Source organism: Acomys minous, assembly GCF_964271855.1.
Source record: "Acomys minous genome assembly, chromosome: 5".
NCBI lineage: Eukaryota > Metazoa > Chordata > Mammalia > Rodentia > Muridae > Acomys > Acomys minous.
In genome coordinates, this window is record NC_140494.1 from 121,671,462 (window position 1) to 121,697,707 (window position 26,246).

Sequence of the window (26,246 nt, forward strand, 5' to 3'; positions counted from 1 at the left end):
GTCTTCCCAGACCCTAACACAGGATTGGATCCAGAACAGACATGGTCTTATACAGCCTGGGCTGGCCTTGAATTCCCTATGTAGGCAAGGTTAAATTTGAACTTCTGATCTTCTTGCACCCACTTCCTAAGTGCTAGGATTGCAGATATATGCTACATCCCTGGATCTGTCATGCTTGAGATCAGATTCGGAGCTTCTGTTCTAGGTAAGCACCCTGCCAGCTGAGGTATTCCCTTAGTGTGTCTCTCCTCCTTTTGAGACAGGGTCTTGCTGTGTATCCCAAGCCGGGCTGGAACTCTTGATAATCCTCCTGCTTCGGCCTCTGAGTAATGGAATTATAAGTATGAGCCACTATACTTGGCCATAGCAAATATATCTTTTTTGGTTTTGTCTTTTGTTTTGAGACAGGGTTTCTCTGTGTAGCCTTGGTTGTCCTAGACTCGCTTTGTAGACCAGGCTGGCCTTGAACTCACAGCTATCCACCTGCCTCTGCCTCGTGAGTGCTGGAATTAAAGGCGTGCACTACCATGCCCGGCACAAATATATCTTTGTAAAGAAAGAATTTATTTTATTTGCATTGATGTTTTGCCTGGGTATATGTCTGTGAGAGGGTGTCAAATCCTTTGGAACTGGACTTTTAGACAGTTGTGAGCTGTCATGTGGTTGCCAGGAATTGAACTCAGGACCTCTGGGGAAGAGCAGCCAGTGCTCTTAACCACTGAGCCATCAAATATATCTTAAATAGCTGTAAGAAGTAGTTCACTTAAAAAAAATGTAATATGGTGTTGGAGAGGCAGCTCAGCGGCTAGAGCACATGGCTGCTCTTGCAGAGGACCCAGTTTGGCTCACGGCACCCACGTGGTGGCTCACAACCATATGTGACTCCAGCACCAGGAGACCCGATGTCCCCTTCTGGCCACTCTTGGTACTGCACACACATAATCAAAATTTTTGTAATATTTGTGTGTGTGTGTGTGTGTGTGTGTGTGTGTGTGTGTGTACGCCCTTGTACAACTGCACAAGAGCGCCGTGTCAAAGGTGTCGGTTCTCTTCTCCTACGACTCAGGTTGTCAAGTTTGGTGCGGGGGTGGGGACTGGTGGTGTCACTTTTCCTGCTGAGCCATCTCATCAGCCCCAGAACACTAGTTCTAAATTGGGGATGACTCTGCTACCTCTAGAGACGTTGAGCAATATACAGGCGCGTTTTTGCCTGTCAAAACTAGGTGGAGGTTGCTGTGACAACTGATACAATTAGGCCAGGGACACTGACAAGTGTACAGGGTGCAGGACAACTCCCACAGCAAAGCACTGTTAGCCTCACCATACCAAATATGTCAGATGAGCCGAACATGGCAGGAGAGCTGTAGAGAGGTGGCTGTCATTCCAGAAAGACAAAGGAGCTGTTGAGTGTGCAGTTGACAGCTGGGACTGAATGACATGGCCGCGCCTTGGCCTGATAAGTTGAAAACTTTTTATTTCAATTCTATCCTTGGGAGGCAGCATAAATAATCACAGAAGACCACAATGGTCAATGGAGAGAAAGAAAGCTCTAGAAGTGTGGAGGAGGAGATGAGAGCTGACAGTCTAGCTGTGGTAGTGCCAGAGGAGTGGCTTCAGCACGCTGGGAGCAGGGGGCCATCACTGGTTGGAGAGGAGAGGCCCCGGGTCTGGGGGAATCTCACCTCCCAGCCCACCCACAGCCCCCCAGGAGGGCCTCTGCACTTGGGAAGTTTTGTGGGGTGGTCACAGGAAGGGCAGGCAAGAAGTGTCCTATACGCAGCAGATCCCAGCCAACGACAGAGATTCCCCCACGGCGGCTCTGCCCAAATGGCGGTGACACCAGTGCTTTCGAGCTCCATGTGGTAGGTGGGGAATGGAAAGAGGCAGAGAAGAGGGAATAAAGCAAGCGGTGTAGAAGACCAAAGGACATATGGCATCTCAGAGCTGTGTGCCCGAGGGCCACTTCCCCGTTTCCTTCAATGTAGAGTAGGGCAGATGCAGGAGTGAGATCTGTGTGTGTGTTGGGGCGGGGGGGGGGGGGGGGGGAAACCGGGTAGACTTTAAAGTGCTGTGTGGATGGAGTGGCTGTGGTCATCCTGCGGTGTGTAAGGCTGACAGTGGCTGAGATAGCAGGGTTGGAAGTGGGAAAGGGAGGCTGGAGGGACACAGGCAGAACCTCCCTGGGAGCCATCAGATCCTTTGCTCTGACTGCCCTAGGGCCAAGCTCTACTCTTTCTCAGGAAGAGGTCTCATCTCAGATGGAGCCCCCCCTCTCCCACCCCACCCCCATCCCCGCCGTGGGAAGTGAGAGCAAGGACTGCAGGCCAGGAGGGACCAGGGGCGCATTGAGTGTGAGAGCCTCACCCAGGCAGTATAACGTGTTGGCACTACTGGTGTTGGGCAGACAGTAGAAGGGGCTTCCGGGTCTCATTCTGAGGAAGTCCGCAGAGCATTGGCATCTCATCACAGCCACAGCAGGAAGGGCCTTGGCTGTGGGGTCTGGATGCCAAGGGACGTGGACATGCGTGGTCTGCTGCTGACCCTCAGGGGGACTTTGTAAGTTGCTTCCTGATTGCAATCCTTTGACAGGTAGGGACACTAATCTCTACCCTGCCTGCTTCACAAATTAAACGGAAGGGGGTTGTAAAAGAGCTTTGAAGAGAACCACGGGGAAGGCAAGGGGTAGTTATGGCCTTGGAGAGTGTCCTCTTCATTCCCTGAAGACAAGGGGGGTGGCGGGGAGAGGTCAGAAGGAAAAGGGCGGGCTGCCAGGTGCTCCCTGTTGGGTGAGCTGAGCTAGGCTTGCAGGGCAGCTGGGAGCAGAAGGAGGCGAGAGGTGGGCAGGGCGCTCTAGCCTCAGTCTAGCCCTCACTGTGCTTCAGAAGTGATGCTGGCACTGGGAGACAGGTCCTGGCAGCGCCTCTGCAAGGGACAAATTCAAGTTCTGAGCCAGGCTGTAATCCTGCTTTCCCTGTCCCTTGGAGGACACCTGCAAGGAGCCAAGGGGAACACCGGCTCCTGTGGCTGCGGGTGTGTGTGTCTGGGGGTGGGGGTGGGGGGAAGGGCTGCCAGTCAGGGGTGAGTTCTCCAGGAGAGGCTGGGGGACTGACGTTAGCGGGAAGTCAGGAGGTCAAAGGTCAGCTTCCAGTTCTTGAGGTGGTAGGTAGGTAAGGTCTACCAGCTGGTCCCCAGCTCCAGTCCAAGCCCTGTCTCTGGGCTCAACAGATAAGGGGCAGTTTAGGGACCAGTCGAAACAACGGAGAGATTGGCTTGGAAAACAGCCCCCCCCCCCCCACCGGAAGGGGCTAACAGTTCTTGGGGTTGTTGCGCAGGTTTTTCAGTTCCAGCTGCAGCTGACGGAGTCGGATGTCCTTCTGTGCCAGCTCCTCCTTCAACCTCCGGATCTCATCCTGCTGCCTGAAGAACATCCTGAGAAGCTGGGGGGCAGCAAGGGGTGCAGGGGAGAGAGCAGTGAGGAGGATTTAGGGAGGGGACCGGGATTCTCAGACACCCCACCCCACCTCACCCAGACCTGCCCTGCCTGATCACCTTTCCCAGGCCTCCAGTGCTCCCGGCAATGATTCTCCAGGCTCAGCCCTCCAGGCCTCCTACCTAGCTCTGAAGGGAGACTGGGAAGCCTGGGTGGCAGGGCTGACCTGCTGGAGGGAGGCCAGGTCCCAGTGTCCCAAGCTGGCCCCTTTATGGGGCTAAATCTAAAGGTAGGGTCTCACTCTGGCCTCGAACTCTGTTGTGTAGCGGACACTAGCTTTGAACCCCTCTTTTCTGTCTTCTCTCTTTTTCCTCCCTCCCCTTCTTCTCCCATTCCTTTTCTTTTTGCCTGTAGCTCATGTTGGCTACCTTCATGCCAAGCTTGCACTCCAGTACTCCTGCCTCTGCCTCCAGAGTGCTGGGATTATAGAGGTATGCCACCCAGCTCCTCAGGACTTTTTTTAAAAACCATCCTATATAGAATTCTAAGACTTTTCTTTTTCTTTTCTTTTCTTTCTTTCTTTCCTTCTTCTTCTTCTTCTTCTTCTTCTTCTTCTTCTTCTTCTTCTTCTTCTTCTTTTTGGTTTTTCTTTAAAGATTTATTTATTTATTATTATGTCTACAGTGCTCTGCCTTCATGTGCACCTGCACACTAGAAGAGGGCACCAGACCACACTACAGATGGTTGTGAACCACCATGCAGTTGCCGGGAACCGAACTCAGGACCCCTGGAAAAAGAGGTGGCGCTCTCAACCACTAAGCCATCTCTCCAGCCCTTTTTGTTTGTTTGTTTTTCGAGACAGGTTTTCTCTGTGTAGCTTTGGCTATCCTGGACTCACTCTGTAGACCAGACTGGCCTCGAACTCACAGCGATCCACCTGCCTCTGCCTCTCGAGTGCTGGGATTAAAGGCGTGTGCCACCACTGTAAGACTCTTCTTTTTGAGACAAGGTGTCACATAGCCCATGCTGGCCTCATACACACTAAGTAGCTGAGCATGACCTTGAACTGAGGATCTTCCTGTCTCTTCCTCTTAGGTACTAGGATTATAAGCATGAGTCATTGCTCTCAGATTTTACAGTTGCAAGTGTAGGGAATCAAAACCAGGTTCAAGTATGCACTCTGCCAACAGTGCTACAGTGCTGTGTACTCAGACTCTCGTCTGTCCTTGAGGAAACTGAGGGTGCAGAATGGTACTTAGTCTTTGTGGTTGGTGTGTGTGTGTGTGTGTGTGTGTGTGTGTGTGTGTGTGTGTGTGTACAGAACACCCTGGGCATTCTGAGAATGTGCTCTACCACTGAGCTGTTGCTCTAGTCCTAGAATCTTGTTTAAAATTCAAGACTTGTTACTGAACTGCCAAAGTCTAGGCGGTGGTTCAGTTCCCGGTGAACATGGCAAAGCATTGCTGCCTTGGCAGACCTGCATACAGAGGACTCCCTGGATCCACCAGATTCTCCTTGCTTCTGTGAAAGATGCTAACAGATGCCAAAGCACCAAGCACTGAGAGGAGAAGTAGACCACTGGAAGGCCTCTGCACCTGAGTAAGCCAGTAGGCCACATTCTTCCACGGTCTCTGCTTCCGTTCCTGCCTCCAGGTTCCTGCCGTGAGCTTCTGCCCTGACTTCCCTCAGTGGTGGACTGTGATATGGGAGAGTAAGTCAGAGAAACTCATTCATCTTCAACTTGCTTTTGCACACAGTAGCTTACCACAGCAATAGAAAGCCATCCGGGACACTCGCCGTCACTGTGTTGTCAGGTCCCGGCATGATTACATTTGATATTGTATATACGTTTATAACTTAATTACAGATAATATACGTTGATGAGAAGGGTATGTAGAGTTGGCCACTTTCATTTTTAAAAATGTAAGCAGAGACTGTTGCTAAAGGTGATGCTTAAACAGTTGTGGCAGAATCCGTTCCGGGCAGTGTAACCATGGAGACTGGTTACAGTGGCCTTCCAATTACATGCTCTTGTCAAAAGTCACAGGCCTGGTGCTGGGATGCAGCTTACTTGCAGCTACCAAAGTCCGCTGAATGAACTGGGTCCAGGGCACAGGCCTGTAATCCAGTGCTGGCTGAGGCAGGAGGATGGAGAGTTTGAGGCTGACCTGAGTTGTACAGGGAGATCCAGTTTCAACTCTCTTCTCTGAAGTACTGAACGAAGGCATGCATTTTAGGTTTCAAGCAAAATTCAGTGGTTTAAAAAATGCCTCGTTTTTTATGATTCCTGCCTTTCATTTTCTTTGTTCTAAAACTAATTATTAATTAATTAACATTATTATTAGGGGTATGTATGCTGAGACAGGGTTCCATTATATATAGCCAGGGATTTGAGCTGCTCCTGCCTAAACCTCTTGAGTGCTAGGGTTACAGGCTTGTAACCCAGGCAAACTTTGAATTCCTGGTGGTCCGACTACCTCTGCTTCCTAGCTGCTGGCATTATGTGCTTGCACCATTATGCCCATTTCAAAACATGGCTCTTTGAGGTCTAATCCACAGACCATAGTATTCACACACTTTAAATGTATAATTCAGTGATTTTCAGTAAAGTTACTGAGATGTCCAACCATATAACTTCCCTCCCCGCCCCCTTTCTGTTTTTGTTGTTATTGTTTGGTTTTTGAGATAGAGTCTTATTCTGTAGTCTGCTCTGGCCTGAACTCACTATGTAACCCCTGATGGCCTTAAACTCATGTCAATCCTCCTGCCTCAGCTTCTTGAGTGCTGCTGACTTGGGCAATCTCAGCAACCATGTTTCTACCTCCAAAAGGACACGGTACTTAAAAAGACATTTTAGAAATGGAAAATGATAAATATAAACAAAAGTAGGAAAAATGGTACTGGGAGCTCCCTAGTGCCTGTCACCCAGCCTCACTCTGGTTCCAACTCTGCTGCCCCTGCCAGTGCCGCCCTCCTCCTGGGGTTATTTCGAAAAGAACCCTGTTTATCACAAGACTCCATCCATTCTAGAAATGCAAGCATCTTTATACAGTGGCACACAGCCCCACATCCCTTCCCCTCCCTCTCCCAGGTGTCTAGCTCAAGCTGGACTGACCTCAGGAGTGCTGGGATGGTGTCTACCACCACGCCCACTTTATGTGGTACTGCCTATCCAACCCAGGCCCTTCAGTGGGCTAGACAAGCGTTTTGCCCACCGAACCACATCCCCCGCCCACATAAACACATTTCGTGCCAGTGACCAAGCTGCCTGTCAAGTTCTCTTTTATGGCAGACCCCCGAGGTCAAGTGCAGTGAGTTTTACTAATGATGGTGACATTTGTGGACCAACAGCCTAGTCGAAGAAGATGGTACTTGCCATTCTCGCCCTAGGAGATGGGCCTGAACCTAACAGCTTGTGTCAAGCCCAGCAGGGGCGAGGATGCGTCTTCGGCAGATTAGATTACAGAACTACGTTGGCTTCCATCTTGGACTGCTCTCTTGCTCTGCGGGAAGCTGGCTGCCGTGGTGACAGCTGCCATTTGGTGAAATCCATATGGCAAGGACAGTGAGGAATTGAGGCCCTTAGTGTGACAGCCACCATGTGAATGAATATCCAAGCGAGTCCTCCCTTCCCAAGGACCTGGACTGTGACTGTGGCCCCAGCTGATATAACTGCACTTTCACGAGTGACTTGAACCACAGGCATCCATAGACGCTGCAAGCTGGTAAGCCTTTCTGAGGTGTTGTGCTTTGAGGGTGGGATGCCCTCCCAGAGGCTCATGTGTTTGAACACTTGGTTTTGGTTCCCAACTGGTGGTGCTGTCTTGGAAGTTTGCGGAACCTTTAGGAAGCAACGCCTCCCTAGATGATGTTTAGACATTTTGTAGCCCTGCCTCACCCCACTTCCTGTTCACTTTCTGCGTCCTGACTGTGGAGGCGATGCAACCAGATAGATGCCTCCCACTAATGCTGCCATGATTTCCCTACCATAAAGTACTGTATCCCTTCCAACTGTAAGCCCAACTAAATAACCCCTCTCTGCTTGCTCCTTCAGGTATTTTAGTCACAACAATGAGAAAATAATTAATATTTGGGGCAAAGTTAAAATGCCCTGGGGAAAACATGGGAATAGAGATCTAACACCAACAACCTCTTTGAGCCCTTACCATGAGCCGTGAAAGACTACTTGCCACCATCTATTTAGTGTCATAGCAGTTGGAAAAGTCAGGAAACCCACTCAGTCCCAGCCAGGATAGCATAGACAGTATCTGCACACAGATGGGCTCTTACAACCAATCACTCTTCCAGCTGCCTCAGAGCAAGGGCCTGGCACACACAGGAGGCATCCTATGAAGGCCAGCTCAGCTGAGCTGTCTTGGCATGTGGAGCGGGGGGTACAGGCTGAAAGGAGATAATTTCAGAGGGCATGGGCAAGAGCAGCTCAGCTCTGGTTGTCCCAGCATGAGCTTTCACTCCTTCAAGGTGGCACAAAGAACCTTTCATAGGTAGCCAGCCTCTTCCAACTGAGGCCTGCAGGAAACATGGCAGACCATCAAGCAGGAAGGCAAGGTGGGCTGTGACAATGAGGCCAGACTGGATCCTGCTGGTAATTTACAATCTCTGTAACAGCACCAGACAGTAATACTCTGTGGTGGATTCATGACGAGGTGCTCAACGCCTGTGTCAGTGAATCTGAGGTTGGAGTGGGGGCAGACCTCTCTGACATCCCAGCCTCCAGATTCATTGAGGTCAGAGGCAAAGAGAGACAACCACGAGCTACTTACACAATTTGTCTCTGAAAGAAAAATGTCCCAGAGGCACACACCTTTAATCTCAGCATTCAGGAGATAGAGACAGGCAGACTGCTGTGTGTTCGAGGCCAGCCTGATCTACAAAGTAACATCCAAGGCTACACCAAGAAACCCTGGCTGGAAAAAGAAAGAAAGAAAGAAAAGAAAAAAAAAAGAAAAGAAAAGAAAAAGAAAAATGTCCCAAAATAGAGCTGGCCTCCAAACCTGGAGCTCACAGTGTCATTATAAGAGGCTGGCCCTTCCTAAGCTGTGGGAGAGACCCTGCAGCCTTACCTCATTCTCTGTCCTGGGTGGGACATTTTCTAATAAATCTATGCCGTTCACGACAACACTCTTCTTTTCTCTGATGGGGGCCTTGAATACCACTTTTGAGGACTTTTTATAGCCTTCCTTCAAGGACATCAGCACAGGATCTAGGAAGGCAAAGGAGATAGTGTCATATAACAGGCTGGACTGCAGAGCGAGGCTGTCATTTTGCTGAGCTTGCTGGCTGTGTGGAAGGGAGGGGACATCTGGACCAGGGGATCGAGTGGAGGGAGCCAGCTGAACTACGGACTGGCAAAGCTTGCGGGCTCTTAAGCTCTTCTGCAGTGCCCTCATTCTGAGGTACCTCGGTTGATGCCTCCCAGCCATTCATCTGGGGTCAGTGCTGGCTCCGTGCCTGGCGTCATGGGGTAAATGTCTTCCTGGTAGGAATCTGACTGCATGGAGGAGGAAGAAGAGAAAAGGACATCTGGGAACCTCTGCGAAAGCCCTGGCCATTTAGCTGAGCACACTCCTGCACCCCCACCTTTAAGTCATTGCCCTCCCGAGCTCCGCATCTAGAACTACCCCCTTCAGCCATCCCCACCGAGTGTCCTCCACCTACCCCATGACACCTCTTTTATTATCTGAGTCCCTCTGGGTTTCTCTGGTTGGTAAGATTTACCATGGGGCCCTTTGCAGCCCAGCCTAGCCCCACTCACCCTCCGGGGCACAATCATGGAGATAGGTTCAATCAGGCCCTTGAGTGTCACCAGCTTGTAGAAGCGGAAGACCTCGCAGGCAGACACATCCAACCCATGCTTGGGCATGACACCTGTGAGAGACGCGTGGCTTTATGGGGGATCTCTGGGGCCTTGCTCACTGCCTGATGTTCTCAGACAGAAGGCAGGCTGCAGTTCGGATGCAACGACCCACCCAGAGGACAGAGGGTAGCCATGATGTCTTGGCTCTAGACAGTCACTTCTTTTTGGGGTGGGGGTGGGGGATGAGGAGGTCAAGGTCAAGGTCATGTATGCCAGGCTGACCTCAAACTCAAGATACAGAATTATAGAAGGCTGTAGGGCTCAGCACATTCTGGCATGTTCCATCTTTCCTAAGTCTCTGTGTCTCCATCTTCAGAGAACAAAGGGAAGAGCAAAGCCATTCCCCACTCACCCAATGGTTTCAATGCAGCCCAAGAGAAGGAGGGCTTCTGTTGTTTATCTTCTAGGACCAACAGTCCTTGCGTGTGTTATCTGTGGTTCACTAGCCATAATGCGCCTAGCAGCTTTGTCTCCTGAACAGAACAGTTACTCCAAGGCGGGACAGCATGGTGCTAAGGGCTTAGCCACACACAGACAGAACACGTGTCTTTCCTGTAGTGTGAGTAGGGGTTCTATATCTCTCCCACTGGGATGGAAGCTGCTCTTCCAAACAGAATTCTAGAATGCTCTCCTTTCCACCTCTCTCTCCTCTCTCTCTTTCTCTATTGAGACAGGCTCTCACTGCATAACCCCTGGGCTGCACTCAAACTCACAAGCCTCTGCTTCCCTCTCTGAGTGCTGGGATCCATGGACAATGGTGGAGCTTCTGCCTGCTCTCCTGGGCCAGGCCAGGGCTGCCCTGGGGACTGGAGTCCTGGCTTCAGAACCACGGAACCACCACCTACCACGTGAGCCACACCGTGGAGTGAGTCTCTCCGTCCACAGTTGAGGAAGAAGGCACAGCCTGTATCCTGCAGGCTGCTGCTAGGCAGAGATGGCCAAGCTAGAGCCATGAGTGGCAAGCTGCCTTCAGGGGCAGCTGACCCGCCAAAGGTAGCACCCAGGGGGTCCGATGCCCATGTGCCCACTGACTGTGGCTTTGGAGTCTAACTACTGTGTAAAAGGGACTGATGTGCAAGCCAACACTGTCTCCTGTCCTGCACAGAGCAGCCCTGCAGCCTCTGGCTCCTTACCTAGGCCTTTCTGTGGGGCTGGGGAGCGGAACTCCATGAGGTAGCTCAGGTAGGGCTTCTCCGTGCTGATCTCATAGTACCGGATGTTTCCGTCCCCCTGAGGAGAGCAGAGAGGCAATGAGGATGGAGGGCAGAGTCCAGAAGACCTGAGCCCGGGGGGGACAGTAGAAAAGAGGTATTCTTGTGCCTCAGAGGTGGCCAGGAGACCAAGGAGACCTGTACTTTAGGCCTCGGTAGCTCTATCTATGAGGGGACAGAATGGAGATGGTGTTGATGTGATATGTGTGTATGTGTGCTCGCGGTGTGTGTCTGTACGGTGTGTGAGACTTGTGTGATGTCTGTGCAGTGTGTATGTGTATGGCACGTGTGCAGTGTGGTATGATTGTACAGTGTGTATGTTCTGTGATGTATAATGTGTGATGTGTGGGATGTGTGTGTGATATTGTGTGTGTACTTGGTATGTGTGTTGTGTGTGTGGTATATATATGTGTGTATGTGGTATGTATTTTGTATGCATTGTGGTATACATGTTTAGGCTGTGATATGTATGTATGGTGTAGATTGTGGTATGTGTGCAATGTGGGATGTATGTATAGTTTGCGTGACATATATGTATAAAGTGGGATGTGACATATATGTGTGGTGTAGTGTGTGGTATATATGCAATGTGGTATGTATGTATGGTCTATGTGGTGTGTATGTATGATACACTCAGTATGTATGGTATGCACATGTGTACATTGCAGTGGAGTGTTTGGTGTGATGTGTGTGCTGTGGAGCTCTTAGTCACTGACACGTCAGTGAGAACGAGAGAGGTGTGGGTGGAAGTGGCGAGAGCCAGGGGCTGGGCTGGTTTGTGGGAAGCCACAGAGATTCAGTTGGCTTTCTTAGAATAAAGTTCTAATGGGAGCTGGGACCTCCCGCTAGCTGACAGTCCCTCCCTCACCCCACTACCTTTCCAGCCAGGTAGAGCATGTGGGTGTCGGCATCATAGAACGGGAACAGGAGGCCTGAGAGTCCATCGATTTCTTCCTCGATCATGGGCATGGACAGATCCTCCTGTGGGGAGGATGGTTGGGTCAGTCTGCAGCTAAGAGGAAGGCGTGTCTCCCTCCTTCCCAAATCCGGCACAGCTACCGGAGCTATAACCCCCGCTTTCTGAAGAGTGCCCAGGATGCCAAAAAAGACACGGACTGGGGGGAAAGACTGCAACCATCTTGCAGATTTTCGGAAGATTTTCTGGTCCCAGGTTTCATCTCCTGAGGTCCCTGTTCAATCCTCACTGGTGATGCCATTAGAAGCTGGCTGTGCCAACAGGGACCTGGCTTTCTGAGGAAGTGCCTTCTTTAGCTCAACCCCAGCTGGCCGCTCCTGCTCCCTGCCTTACAGCCTTCTGTCTGAGCCATCAGCAGCTCTCCTCAGAACACAGCCAGTATGCGGCTAGAAGGACCCAGTAAATGGTTTTCTGTCCTTTGTGTAGCTGAGGACAGAAACTAGGTTTGTCCTCAAGCCACATAAAGAAAGGGCTTAGCATTCACTTCAGCACTGGCTGCTGACCTTGAGGGCCTGGCCTCTGGCCCACACTGCTGCTCTGGTGGAGGAGGAGGAGGTGGGTGAGAGGACAGGAAAGGCGACTGCCCAGGGGTGCCCACCACCCTACAGACCCATCAGGAGACCAGCCAGGCCTGCTGGAGATGCAGCTGGAGTACGGGCATAGATACATGCCAGTGGGCAGGAGCTCGGGCAGTGGAGCCAAGCTGAGCTCCTGTTTGTAATGTGAAAATGACTCAGTTGCATGGGGGCCTTGGGGACCCTCCAGAGCTGGTACAAATTTAAATGTATGCCTGTGTCCATGTGGGTTTGTGAGCACCACCTGAGGTGGCCCTGTCTGGCCCACTGTCCACACAAGATAAGCCAGGCCTGGGGACCTTTGAAGGCACCACTTCTTGCCCCTCCCTCCAATATTACATGGGTCTTATTCCAGCACTTTCCTTTTCTAGTGTGTTCTCTCTCTGACTTATGTGGAAGCCGCAGGCACCCAGACCACGGACCTCACTCTTCTCTTGCCGTCTCTGTGAATCTCAGACCCCAGGAGCTCAGATCTAGGCAGTCTGCTCCTCCCTGCCCCGCTGCGGGCATCCCAGCGCTGACCTGGTCCCAGAGGGCGATCTGCCTCGTGTTCCACCTGGAGACCCCTGTGGTGAGGAGCCGCTTCATGTTGCCCAGGAACACCACCCGATTCACTCTGTGGTTTTTGCAGTTTGCCTCCTGGAGGGGACAGAAACCGTAGGTGAGCCAGGGTCCTCAACATGTGGTTCTGTAGAGAGTTGAAGGCGGTGGAGGTTCCCCAAGAAACTCATGTCCTAATTAGAGGGTGTTGTGAATGCCCCGATTTAGATTAAAAACAACAACAACAACCTTGCATATGTGATTTGGCTAAGAATCCTGAGACAGAGAGACTACTATGATTTTCACAGGTGGACTCTAAATGCCATCACTAGCGTCCTTGTAAGGGAGAGGCCAGGTTATACACTGTGTGGGGGAGAAGTGTGACACAACCATGGAGGCAGAGACTGGAGTGGGGTCAGCCAGCAGCCCCCCACAAGCTAGAAGAGGCAAGAATAAGCCTGGAATCTAGCATGTGGTGAGTTGAGGCAGGAGGATCCAGGCCAGCATAGACAACAGAGCTCCACAGTGAGACCCTCCTTCAAGAAAACAAAGCAAGGATTCAGGAGATGGTTCCACTGATAAAGTGCTTGCTATATAATCTTTGCAAAATTATGTTTTTTGTTTGTTTGTCTATTTTCCTTTGTTTTTATATTTATTTATTTAATGTATATGAGTGCTCTTTTTGCATGTACATCTACACGCCAGAAGAAGGCATCAGATCACACTACAGATGGTTGTGAGCCACCATATGGGTGCCGGGAATTGAACTCAGGATTTCTGGAAGAGCAGCCAGTGCTCTTAACCACTGAGCCATCACTCCAGACCCTGCTTTGTTTTGTTTTGTTTTGTTTTTAATGGCTCAGCTTGTAAAGGCACTTGCCTCAGAGCCTGAGTCAGATCCCAGGAACCTACATGGTAGAAGAAGAGAACCAATGTCCTTGAGTTGTCCCCGAACCTCCCCCAACACAGATATAATTGATAAACGTAAAGTACTTCCAAAGGTTAAGAAGGTGAGTTGCGGAGCCTGTAATTCCAGCACTGGGAGACAGACACAAGGAAATCCTGGGGCTTGCTGGCCAGCTTTCCTAGGTGAGCCGTAGAGGGCCAGTTCAGTGAGAGACCCTGCCTCAGAAAATAAGGTGGAAAGCCGGGCGTGGTGGTGCACAGCTTTAATCCCAGGCAGAGGCAGGGGGAATCTCTGTGAATTTGAGGCCAGCCTAGTCTAAAAACAGTCCCAGGACAGCCAGAGCTATGACACAGAGAAACCCTGTCTCAAAAAGAAACAAACAAAAACAAAATAAAAAACCACACACAATAAATAAATAAATAAATAAAGTGGAGAACAATTGAAGACACCTGCCGTCAGCCTCTGGTATTCACAGGTATGTGTACATGTAAATACATGTGTGTGCACAAGTTTCCTCTATAGACTCCAACACCACCTCCCCCCCCTCAACAAAACGTAGGGCTCTTCCACCTGTAGGACGCGGCCGGAGCGGGGTTCAATCACGCGTAGCTTCTTGTCCTTGCAAGTGGTGGTGAGCAGGCTGCCGTCTGTATTGAAGGACATGCAGAGAATCACATCCGTGTGACAGTCAATCATTTTCACTGGCTCGCCTATGTCCAGGTTCCAGATGAGGACCTGTGAAGGCAGATGTGCAGGAGCTAAGGTGAGCAGCTGCTGCGGTCCTGGGTGTCTGTCCTCCGTCCACACCGACAGACCCTGGGATGCAGGCACACTGCCCAGGGTTCTGCACAGAATGGCGGATGGTGTTCCTGCTGACTGTCGCCCTGACAGGAGCTAAAGTCACTTAGAAGACAAAGGTCTGGGCACGTCTGTGATGGAGGTTTTAGACTCCGATAAATGAGGTGGGGAGACCCACCCCCTAAACGTGGGTGGCGACGCCCCATGGGGTGTGACTGGATTAAAAAGGAGAGAGCTAGCTGAGCACCAGTATTATTCTCTCTTCTTCCTGACCACAGATGCAGTGTGACCCGCTGTCCCAGGATCCTGCCATCATGGCCGACTATACCTTCCAACTGTGAGCCCCTCCCCCTCCAAAAAAATAAATCCCTTCTTTAAAGGGCTTCTTGTCAGGTGTTTGGTCACCACAGCCAGGAAAGTAGCCAATGCTCACATCCTTGGATAGCCTCTGACAGGGCACAGCACCAGTCTTGACTTGGTTCAGGTGTTTGGTCACCACAGCCAGGAAAGTAGCCAATACCCACATCCTTGGATAGCCTCTGACAGGGCCCAGCACCAGTCTTGACTTGGTTTCAATAAGAAATAAGGAGAAGCCCTGTGTGGTGGCGCACGCCTTTAATCCCAGCACTCGGGAGGCAGAGGCAGGTGGATCACTGTGAGTTCGAGGCCAGCCTGGTGTACAAAGTGAGTCCAGGACAGCCAAAGCTACACAGAGAGACCCTGTCTCCAAAAAAGAAAAGAAAGGAAAAGAAAAGAAAAGAAAATCCCCCAACCATCTCCCGTAAAAAGATATCCTATAACTAGTCCCAGATGGCTGGCATGATAGGTTTTAGTCTCTAATTTCCCCTGTACCCCTGATTCAGGCACTGTCTTCTGGTCCACAAAACCCCAGAGAAGACAGGAAAGATGCCTTTAGCCCCCAGGATCCCCAGGAAAAATTTGTGCTCAGGAGATGCTCAGTCTTGAGCCCATGTCAGTCAACATGCTTAGACCACGCCCCCATCTCCCCGATCCCGCCCCACTGCCCCACACCTGGGCCACACACCTTGTAGTCATAACCTGCACTGAACAGAATGTTGTTGGTCGTGGGATGCCACTCAACGAGTCCCACGCGCCGGCTGTGTCCGTGGAGCTCCAGGAGAGCTTCCGTCATGTTCCGCTTTAGCCCGCCCTCCGGGATCTCCCAGATGCGCACCTGCGGAGGGAAGAGTCCAGACTTTTAGCTGGACAGGCAGCGGGAGGGAGTGCCACAGATGGCCCTGTTCCTAGGCTGCATTGAGGAAACTACCTTGCTGGTTCAGGACAACCGGCAGAGATCTGGGGAGGCCTTTGTGTTAGAGAGCTTCTGTCCTTGGCCTCAGGTGTTCTCTGCCATGTATCCTGACCAAGGTCAGGATTTTCAGTTCTTTGTTTTGTTTTGTATTTTTGTTTATTTGTTTTGGATAGGATCTATGTACCTCAGGTTGGTCTTACCGTGTATCTCAAGATAACCTGAAACTTATGAACCTGCCTCCGCCTGGAGAGTGTTGAGTTTATAGGAGAGTCCAACCATACCTAGTTTTAGTGCATCTGTCTTACGGGGTGCTGAGGACTGAATTCAGGCTTTTATGCATGCCAGATGAGTACTCTACCAACTGAGTCACACCCTCCAGCTCCCCAGCATGCTGTTCTCCCGCCAAGCTCAAGCTGTCATGGTGGCTTTTAGCAAGCACCAAATTAAAAATCTACCTTTCAGCTGTGTGGTGGAGGCACACGCCTTTAATCTCAGGCCTCAGGAGGCAGAGGCAGGTGGATCTCTGTGAGTCTGAGGCCAGCCTGGTCTACAAAGTGAGTCCAGGACAGTCAAGGCTACACAGAGAGACCCTGTCTCGAAACACACACACACACACACACACACACACAAAGCTACCTTTGCTTTCCCCAAAAAACCTCCTAAGAAAATCTGTCCTTCATGGTGGGTCTCTTGCACTGTCCCTGACCTGGATGGAGCTCTGGGCAGAGGGAGGCTCTGATTGTGCTAGAAGATAGTGGGTTCAAGGGCAGAGCATTAGTCTAGAGGTCAGGCCTGAGGTGAGAGCCCACACAGAGCCTGGATGATGGTGTTGCTGTTTGCAGACTTGTGGATGCAAAGAAGCAAAAAAAAAAAAAAAAAAAAAAAAAAAAAGATGGTCTATGGAGAGAAGGACGGGCCAAGAATGGTCCAGGTGGAGAGCTTCAGAGAAGAGCACAGCTCCAGAGAGAGGCTTTGAACCCCAGAGAGACCTTGGTTACTCATTCTTGCCCTGCGAGCGTGTATGGCTCCATCCAAGCTATGCCATTTGTAAGATAGTGTGTGTATGTGTTATGGGGGATGTTGAGGTCCTGTGTAGAGTTTCAGAATTATGATGAGATGTGGGACTCCCCCACCCCCGTGTGTGTGTGTGTGTGTGTGTGTGTGTGTGTGTGTGTGTGTGTGTGTGTGCACGCATCCGCGCACAGGTATATATTGAGGCCAAAGCTGAGGCATGGCCTCTGCCCAGTGCCCAACTCCACTCACTAGCTGAGTGACACTGGATGAACCATTAACCCATCTGAGGTTCTGGCTCTTGGTCTAGAAAATAAAGTGACCCATGAGCCTTGCAGAGGTTTGTGGGTTAAATCCAGCTGGGCATAGAGTCATGTGACCTGATTGTGAGAGCTGGGCTGGGCAGGGCACACAGGGCGGTGGGATCCCAGCTCTAGCCCTTGGGAAGAAATTAAGCTTGGGGCAGGGGTGGGGAGCTGGGGGGAGGGCAAGAAGAGGAGAGAGAAACAGAGAGACAGAGACAGAGAGACAGAGAAAGAGAAAGAGACACAGAGAAAAAGAGAGACAGACAAACACAATGACACAGAGAAACAGAGACACAAAGAGAGAGAGACACACACAGAGACAGACAGACAGACAGACACATACACACATAGAGGGGGGAAGGGGAGAGAGAGAGAGAGAGAGAGAGAGAGAGAGAGAGAGAGAGAGAGAGAGAGAGAGAGAAGTACAGGCAGATGCTAGTGATTATTAGACGTAGGATCCCAAGCAGGGGTTTGGGGAACCTGGGAGAATAAATACCCTAAGGAGAGGTATCTCTTATTTGATTCCTGTCCCCGCCATGGGCCCAGCTTTCTCCTCTATATCTTGAGGTGAATTAGTCGGTCTCCTAAGCTTCTCTGACATTGCTGAGTGGGAAGACATCACTCCCAGCTTGACCCACAGCAAAAAGGTGGCACCAGATTCTTAAAGGGGCTCCGAAAAGGAGCTGCAGTTCACAGTGGACTTAAAACACCCAGGAGAGAACTCTGGTCCCTTAGAATGCGTGGAATTTGCTGGAAACAAAGTGTATCTGGGATTGGGAGGAGCGCTGTGGTTCTGCACAGAGCGTGTGCTGGGAGCTTACTTCAACAACACAGGAAACCCAAGAATCTGCCAAGTAGGATTTGGGGAAGGAAGGGGTGGGGACCAGTGCGGAGAGCGCTTCTCCAGCAAGCCAGCTGTGCCCGGACTGGTCCTCTTCCAGCCTGGAGCCAGGGTTCTGTCACACTCAGTCACATTTAATCCGTTGGAAAAGGGGAGAGGAGGTGGGGTCCTGGCTTCCTGGAGCTCAGAGAGACATGCGCAGACAAGTGTGGGCAAAATCATAGCATTAAGGATAGTATATAGGGCCTCCAAGCCAGTATCTGCATAGGAGGGGACAGGGCAGCTAGCCAACAAAGCTAGCTGGGTCTTGAGCTCTTACAAGCTCCCTGCAAACCCAGGCTCTGACCTCAGTCACTGTGAGCCTGTGGCCAAGTCTCTTAGATTTTCTGAACACATTTTCTCAGCTGAGGGGGTAACTCTACCCGTGTCACACAATTGCCACGAAGATTAAAGAAAAACTGAGTAAGTACCCTTCCAGGAAGATGACTGTTGGCTAGTTTTATGTCAGCCTGACACAGCTAGACTCCTTCTGGAAGAGGGAACCACAGTTGAGAAAATGCCTCCACTAGATTGGCCTGTGGTGCATTTTCCTTGATTGATGATTGATGATTGATGTGGGAGAGCACAACCCACTGTGGGTGGAGCCACTCCTGGGCTGCTGGTCCTGGGTGCTATAAGAAAGCAGGCTGAGCCGGGCGTGGTGGCGCACGCCTTTAATCCCAGCACTTGGGAGGCAGAAGCAGGCAGATCGCTGTGAGTTCGAGGCCAGCCTGGTCTACAAAGTGAGTCCAGGACAGCCAAGGCTACACAGAGAAACCCTGTCTCAAAACAAAACAAAACAAAACAAAACAAAACAAAACAAAACAAAACAAAACAAAAAGAAAGCAGGCTGAGCAAGCCATAGCGAGCAAGCCAGTAAGCAGCATCCCTCCATGGCCTCTGCCTCAGCTCTCACCTCTCACCTCTAGGTTCCTGCCCTGCTTGAGTTCCTGTCCTGACAGCCTTGAATGGTGGACTGTGATATGGAAGCATATTAGAAATAAACCCTTTGCTCCCCAAGTTTTTTTTTGTTTTTTTTGTCATGGTGATTCATCACAGCAATAGAAACCGTAACATGGAGTTACAATACCTACTTGAGTAATGCAACTTTTCTATAGGCCAAACTTTAGATGTGACTCTTCCCCCATCCCGCCCCCAACCCCCACCCCAGACCTGGTTTCTCTGTGCAGCCTTGGCTGTCCCGGACTCACTTTGTAGACCAGGATGGCCTCGAACTCATAGCGATCCACCTGCCTCTGACCACCTCCCTCCCTCTCTCCCTTCCTTCCTTCCTTGTAATGGGGATTGAACCCAAAGCCTTGAGTCTGTAAGTTCTCTCCCCCTGTGCTCCCCAGGCGGGGTGTAATTTGTGGGTTGTAGAGAGCAGACGCAGTGGTGGAGCTTGACAGGAAGGTAAGAGAAAGATGCTGAGCTCGGCTCACCAGGCAGAGGGACTACCCTCCTGCCACCCTTCCTTTCTCCTGGGAATCTTCTCTCCTTTCCTTAAACACTGTCTGTCTGCCTGCCTGCCTGCCTGTCTGTCTCTGTCTCTCTGTCTCTGTGTCTGTCTGTCTCTGTCTCTGTTACTGTCTCTGTCTTTCTCTGTCTCTGTCTCTCTCTCTGTCTCTGTCTGTCTGTCTGTCTCTGTCTGTCTGTCTGTCCGTGTGTCTGTCTGTCTATCTGTCTGTCTGTCTGTCTGTCTGTCTGTCTGTCTGTCTGTCTCTCTCTCTCTCTCTCTCTCTCTCTCTCTCTCTCTCTCTCTCTCTCTCTCTCATCTCCCTGTGAATAGGGGGTGTACCCAGCAAAGGGCCAGGAGCTCCAGCCTTGTAAAGGAAGCCACACTGCCCTTCCCCAATGCCTGCCAGCCAGCTGCCCTCCCTAGCTGCAGCAGAAGCTATAAAAAGCACAGCCCTTCAACAATAGGTGACATCACCCAGCAGGCTGGCGGAAAGAACTGGATTCTGCCAGATGCCAGGCAGAGTTATGGTCCCTTCCCTCCCCCAGGATGAGGCCTCAGGGGGAGAGCTTGGGCAGGCTCCCTGAATCCTGCAGGCATGTAGGGGATAGGCTACAAAAGACTCTCTCGTGCCTCGAAGGCAAGGCGGGGGAATTGATCTCAAGGGACACAGCATCTTGACTGTGCTAAAGACTTCCCTGGGGCGAGGGATGGGGAGGAACTGCTGGAGTCTCCCTGTATCCCTTTAGCATCCTCTGAATGTTTTGGGACCAGAGAACAATGGGGTTAGGAAGGGATGAGCACATACTTTCAGGAGAAAGGACCAGACTCGCAGCAAAGGCTTCTTTCTGCGGTCCTTCAGGATGGCGTTTCCAGCCCTGGCAGGGGCCACTGTGTCTGGCAGACCTGTGGACCTCTTAGACCGGCCTCTGCATATATGATGCATGGTAAGTTGACCCTTCAGACTGGAATGGGTTGACCGAGGAAGTCCAGGAGAACTCGGGGCAGGAAGGCCAGCCAGAGGAGCCTTACACACTGGCATCCAGGCCCAAGCGGGGAGGACTCTCTTGAGTGAGTGAGTGCTCCATGCCCAGCACAAGACACACAGAGAGGACACAGATACAGAGTGTGCAATGGGTCCAGACTGTCAGCCACAGTTCCGAGCCTCCGCTTTCTCCCCTGTAGAAAGAGCCTTGGTGAGGTAGCAGGACTGAAGTCTGTGGAGGTGTTTGGTATGGACTCCTGATAGAAACCTCGCCTTCAGGTTCCGGTTCTCCGGGAGCGGCTAAGCATCACTCGGGGCCTGTGGATGCCAAGGCTAAGGTCCTAAGCACTGGATAGGTGTGGGCAGGAACCCCAGGGCTAAAGGTGGGGCTCTGAGTCCAGCTTCTGGAGCAGCTGGCCTGGCAGCTGCTGGAAAGCTTAGGTTTACCCTGATCTCAGACTTAACCACCTGTCTAGATCAGCAGCCTGGGGGCAGGGGGTAGTTCTATTTCCTGCTGTGCCCAGCTTTTTCTCCTCTTCTCCTTCCTCTTCAGGGCTGAAGCTCTCCTTCTCTCTCTCTCTCTCTCTCTCTCTCTCTCTCTCTCTCTCTCTCTCTCTCCCTCTCTCTCTCCCCTTCCCTCCCTCTCTCTCCCCTTCCCTCCCTCTCTCCCTCTCCCTCCCTCTTTCCCTATTCCTCCCGTGTGTGTTTGTGTGTGTGTGTGTGTGTGTGTGTGTGTGTGTGTGTGTGTGTGCGCGCGCGTGCGCGCGCCTTCTCCCTGCTCATCCACACAGTGTGCAGCCTCCATCCAGCTGGCTGGAGCCTCCTGTCCTCCAAAAAGCTGGCTGTGACCCCTTCAGGCTCCCCACCCCCCTTCCTCAGAGCTCCGAGGATGCTCAGCTGGCCTGAGAAGCTCAGGCGGCAGAGCTAAGCTTCTCACCTTGCCTTTCATGCCTTATCTGTTGTCACAACCTCTCTTCACAGCCTTCTCACCTGCTCACTCCCCTAGTGACATCACCCACAGCTCCAACCAGGCTTAGAGCCACCCTCCTTTGCTTAGGTACCCTGTATGCTCCCACCAGGCCTTGGGCATGAGCCAGGGCTCTTCTTGGGTTCCCTTTAACCCTTTCTCTCCTGGTCAAAGTGTAACCATATTGGCAGAAGTGAAGCTATCTCAAAGAACTTGTGCCTTCCTTCCGGTTATTAGACTATTAGATGGCTGAGACAATGCCCCCAGTAAATGTGAGTTCCCATAGGAATCTCATGCTGGGAGGAGCAGAAGGCTGAATCCTGGTACCAGCCAGGTCGGGGAGCTTATCTCAAAGAAAGAGATTTCATATAATAATCTCGACAGCTTGTTTGACCACCTTGAAGAAGAGGCTGGAGACTCCCATTGATGAACAGGGCCATATGTCACCAGGAGTGCCTTCTGAATAAACACTTTACCAAATAAATCTCCTTTCTCTGCGTTTCATTATTATATTGTCTGTTGAATTGGCCTATTGAAGACGGGTGACCCAGGCTCTCACCCTAACAAACAAATCCCAAGTCTCCCAGGTCCAGCCCTCCCAAGTCCCCTCTTGCCATATCTGGGTCATCATTAGCTCTTCTCTCTTGTCTGTGCCCACACATCTGTGGAACTTCAGTGTAGCCTGACTCATCCGCATTGTGCCTGCTTTTTTTTTTTTTTTTTCTCTAGCTGGTGGGCCCTGCCTTCCTGCTAGGGCTGCTGGTAGAGCAGAACTGAGACATCTGAGGCATCTGTGAGGTGTCAGGCACAGGGTTAGGAGCTTCTTCATAGCCTCATTGCTGTGCTGAGGAGCGTCCTGTCATTGCTACCTCTGACACGAGCAGAGCCATGGCCCAGAAAGGCGAAGCCATATGCCCTCGGCACCCAGCTAAGCAGTGGCACCAAGGTCTTATTCCAAGGCCACCACATTCCACGGTCGAGTTCTCTTTGGACCTCAGCCATCAGGCCCAGCTTGTCAATCTGTGGGTACCAATCATTTATTTGGCTGAGCCTTGAGCTTGGCTGCATCCAGGAGTATGAAGCAGCAGCAGATGGAAGGAGATGCCGAGCTAGCACAGGCAGGTCCGTCGGTGATGAAGGAAGTTGTGACCTGAGGGAGGCAGTAGTCCCAAGAGCTGGGGCCAGATCTGCTCCCCTCCATACCGAGATAGGCTTGATTTTCCTTCCCGTGGCCTTTCCTGGCTCCACCACCTCCTGTCCACATGTCTGCACGGCTCTAGTCTTCCTGTGTCCTGGCCCCTGATAGCTGTCCCCTGGTCACTTGAGCCCTGAAGCTGCTAAAGAAAGTAACAAAACCGACAGACTTCCTTTGCCACCTCCATTCATGGGCCCCACAGGTGCTTTCTTCACAACCGCCACCCTCAGGGATCTCTGCAGCCAGCCAAGCCCTTTCTGCGTTCCTACCCCCTCCACCTCTCTACCCTGTGAGTTCTGAGCCTGCTGATCTCACCCTCAACTCTATGAATTCATAGAGATGCTACTGTCAATATCTCCTTTTCCATCTTATTTTTCACTCATTTATTATCTATCTATCTATCTATCTATCTATCTATCATCCAACCATATATCCATCCACTCAACCACCTCTCTGTCAGTCCATGAATCATCCATGCAAGCATCCATCTACATGTCTGGGTTTTTTGTTGTTGTTGTTGTTTTGTTTTGTTTTGTTTTTAAAAGGTACAAGGTCCTATGTTACATGCCGGGAATTCTGAGCCAAATAGGCCACACCCCCTTTCCTCTGGGGCTCCCAGTCCAGCCTGAGGAAGACAGAGACACAGCTCTGAAGTTGTTTCTAGTTCTAATACCATGGGCTCATGGCCTGTCCTCAGACTATGCCAGCGAGCACTAGGTAGCCACAGCGGCCTGGCTGAAAAGCAGAGCCACCTTCGCTTGGCTGACACTTTGGATCCTACTCTGTCCCACTGCCCCTCTGAGGAAGCCACACCGAGGAAGAAGTGGACACAAAGCTGTGTTGATGTCAGTGTCCCTGGAGCTTTCCTCCCCTTTCTACTTCCGTCTCTGGGGACTGAACTTAGATCTTCATGCTTGTGCAGCGAGCGCTTTACCAACGTGAGCAGCATCACCAGTTCTGTCTCTTCCCTTCCACCATCTCTACCTGCTCTCCACCCATCCTCTGTCTCCTCTGTCTTGCTCTCTTGTATTTATTCTCTCTTTGCACAAGGGCTAGGATGTAGAAAGTTGGAAGTCTATGCCCCCAGGGTGATTTTTGTCACCACTGTCCTTGAAGGCACAGCTCCCAGAGGAAAAACTACGGGACATTTACCACATGAGCCCCAAGGCCCAGGAGCCCTCTTCCCCTTGCCTCTCCCTTTCCTTCCTTCTCCTCCCCACTTTCCTTCCCCTTCTGCCCAGCGGTGTCACAGAGCACAGGCCCGGGCTGAATCACACTCTAAATCTTTTGGTTCCAGTTCTCACCTACAGTGTGACACTTCCAATCTCAGGCAAGCACTGAAGCACAGGATGTGTGTAGCACAGGTGCTCTCCCTCAGTCCCTTCCCCACCCCTGTCCTCTCTCTTCCAGGACAGGCTGGAGAAGGAGGGAGAATATGGGGAGAGGAGAGGGAGGGTAGTGTGTGGACAGAGGCTCTTTAGGGGAAGTGGGAGGTGTGTGCTCAGGGTCATCATCCCTAGGGAGCACCCGCTGCTCAGCTCACCGACGTGTCCTCGGAGCATGAGGCGATGATGTTGTCAATGAAGGGGTTCCATTTGATGTCCAGCACATTGCCTTGATGACCACATACCTTGGGGTAGTTTGGCTCGATTCGGCCTGTCTGCAAGGAAGAGAAAAAAGCATTAACTTGGTGTTCCCACTTAGAGTGGCTCTGATAAAGGCTGTTACCCAAAAGAGGAGAGTAAGAAACCCTGCCTCCTCCAGCCCTGAGCCCAAACTCCTTAAACCCTCACGTAGGCTCCACCCAACCCCCTCACTCAGGGGAGGTGAGCACTTCAAGGCTGGCTATAGTCCTCAGTAAGTCAACATGATCAATGTTTGAGCCATGTCACTTGCAGTCTATTTTTCCTTAGAATCCCAGGTGTCTGGGGGATATTTTGGGGGGTGCTTTCTGGTGGGAATTATGCTATTTTTAAGTGTGTGTGTGTGGTCTCTCACTGTGACATGGGGCTCACCAACTGAGCTAGATCTGCAGGCCGACTACCTCCAGGGACCCTCTGATAACTGTTTCCCTAGCCTCTCGGGTCGTGAGCGTGTGCTACTGTGCTCCTGTCTTTCATGTGGGCTCTGGGGATTAAACTCAGGCTTTCAGGCTTGCCCAGGAAACACTTTTTACTGAATTGAGTCATCTCAATAGCCCCCTTAATGTCATCTTTTGTTTTAGCTTATTTTTATTTTATATGTTTGTCTGTATGTCACATGTGTGTCCGTGGAAGCCGGAGGAGTGTGTCAGATCCCCCTGGAACTGGGGTTAGAGGCAGTTGTGAACCACCACATAGGTTCTGGGAGTCGAACATGGGTCCTTCGGAAGAGCAGCCTGTGCTCCTAACATTGAGCCATCTCTCCAGCACCTTTTGCTTTATCAAGGCAAGCTCTCACTTTTTAACTCAAAAGAGCTTACTCTGTAGCCCCAGATGGCCCAGAATTCCTGGCGCTCCTTCTAACAGTCTTCCAAGGGCTGGGATTATATCCAGTTTATTTGGTAGGTGGGACCCAGTGCTTTGTGCAATCCAGGCACTCTTCCAACTAATCTATGGGCCCAGCCTTGTCTATAATTTTTAAGCTGAGCTATATATAACCCCAGAATCTACTAAGGCTAGGCATTTTATCATTAGCTCTCACAACAAACTGTGAATTAAACGTGAGGAAAGGAAGGCCCGGAAAGGCTGATTAGTGGCCCCCAACCAAGCAGCTGAAAGTGAGGCTGGGATTTCCCAACAGTGTGATTCCTCAAGGCAAGCCCTTTGAACCTTGTTGCTTTCAGCTGGTGCCCCTCCCCCGTTCCCCTCAACTTGGCAGCAGGATCTTGTGCCCTCAGTGTCCTCACTCTTTCTCCCGTAGGCCCTCCTCACAGTCATCTCAAAGCTTGAGTATTTGCTGAGCAAAGCTGTCTGCATTAAGTTTCTGGCACCCAGCCCAGCCCACTCTAAGAAGCACCAAGGCAGTTAGTCAGTAGCTGGGCCATCGGGAATGCGGAATTAGGAGCCCGTGGGGGTGTGCTGGTCCTGGATGGAGAGGTGTGCCACATCTCTGGGCCCTGTGTGGAGTGAGTAGAGATGGGAGCCATGCTCTGGGGATGAAACAAGATTTTTACTTATTTTTTAAATGTGTGTGTGTGTGTGTGCGCGCGCGCGCGCATGCGTGCGTGTATGTGTGTGTGTGATTTTGGGTGTGCATCCCACAGTAGGCATATGGAGGTCAGAGGACAATTATGTGGAGTTTTACTTCTAAATGAATTCTGGGTCTAGACCTCAAATCATCGGGCTTCTGGTATGTGGCAAGCACCTATACCTGCTGAGCCATTTTACTGATTTTTAAAAAGACTCATTTGTCTTAAAGTCAGAATCTCACATAGCTCAGGCTGGCATCAAACTTGATACCCATGGCTAACCTTGAACTTCTTCGTGCTTCCAGCTCCTGAGTCCTGGGATTGCAGGTGTGCGTCACCACACGTGGGTTTATACGGTGTGGTGGATGGGAAGCAGGGCTGCGTGCATACCAGGAGAACACCCTACCAACTGAGCCACATCCCCAGGCCCAAAAGACTCATAGTAGGACACAGTTGGGCAGATGTAAAGACACAAATGGCTTTGTATACATGGTGAAACAGTTAAGGTGTGATGAATTTTTAATACTCTGTACCTCGGCTTTTTAAAATAGTTTATTTAATTGTAAGTTAATGCAATTTAATTTTTAATAAAGGCTGCACTTAACAATTGGCTTTAGAAATTCCTAGAAACTTAGCCGTGGGCTCTTGTAGACAGCACACATTGACACAACACACCACTCCTAGTACTTG

The 26,246-nt window shown here is 51.1% G+C and overlaps 1 protein-coding gene across 1 annotated transcript in view; it reads right to left on the minus strand.

The window, feature by feature from the left end:
- Positions 1-1,457: 1,457 nt before the first annotated feature.
- The window catches only part of CORO2B (coronin 2B), a 104,473-nt gene continuing 79,684 nt past the window's right edge, over positions 1,458-26,246 (minus strand). The window contains exons 3-12 of the mRNA XM_084781168.1: positions 23,931-24,047; positions 15,361-15,510; positions 14,088-14,252; positions 12,593-12,709; positions 11,396-11,500; positions 10,442-10,538; positions 9,207-9,319; positions 8,852-8,942; positions 8,515-8,654; positions 1,458-3,437 (exon numbers count right to left, since the gene is read on the minus strand). Of these exons, the coding sequence (XP_084637294.1) occupies positions 3,306-3,437; positions 8,515-8,654; positions 8,852-8,942; positions 9,207-9,319; positions 10,442-10,538; positions 11,396-11,500; positions 12,593-12,709; positions 14,088-14,252; positions 15,361-15,510; positions 23,931-24,047 (1,227 nt within the window). The 3' untranslated portion in view covers positions 1,458-3,305. The remainder of the gene's footprint in view (positions 3,438-8,514; positions 8,655-8,851; positions 8,943-9,206; positions 9,320-10,441; positions 10,539-11,395; positions 11,501-12,592; positions 12,710-14,087; positions 14,253-15,360; positions 15,511-23,930; positions 24,048-26,246) is intronic.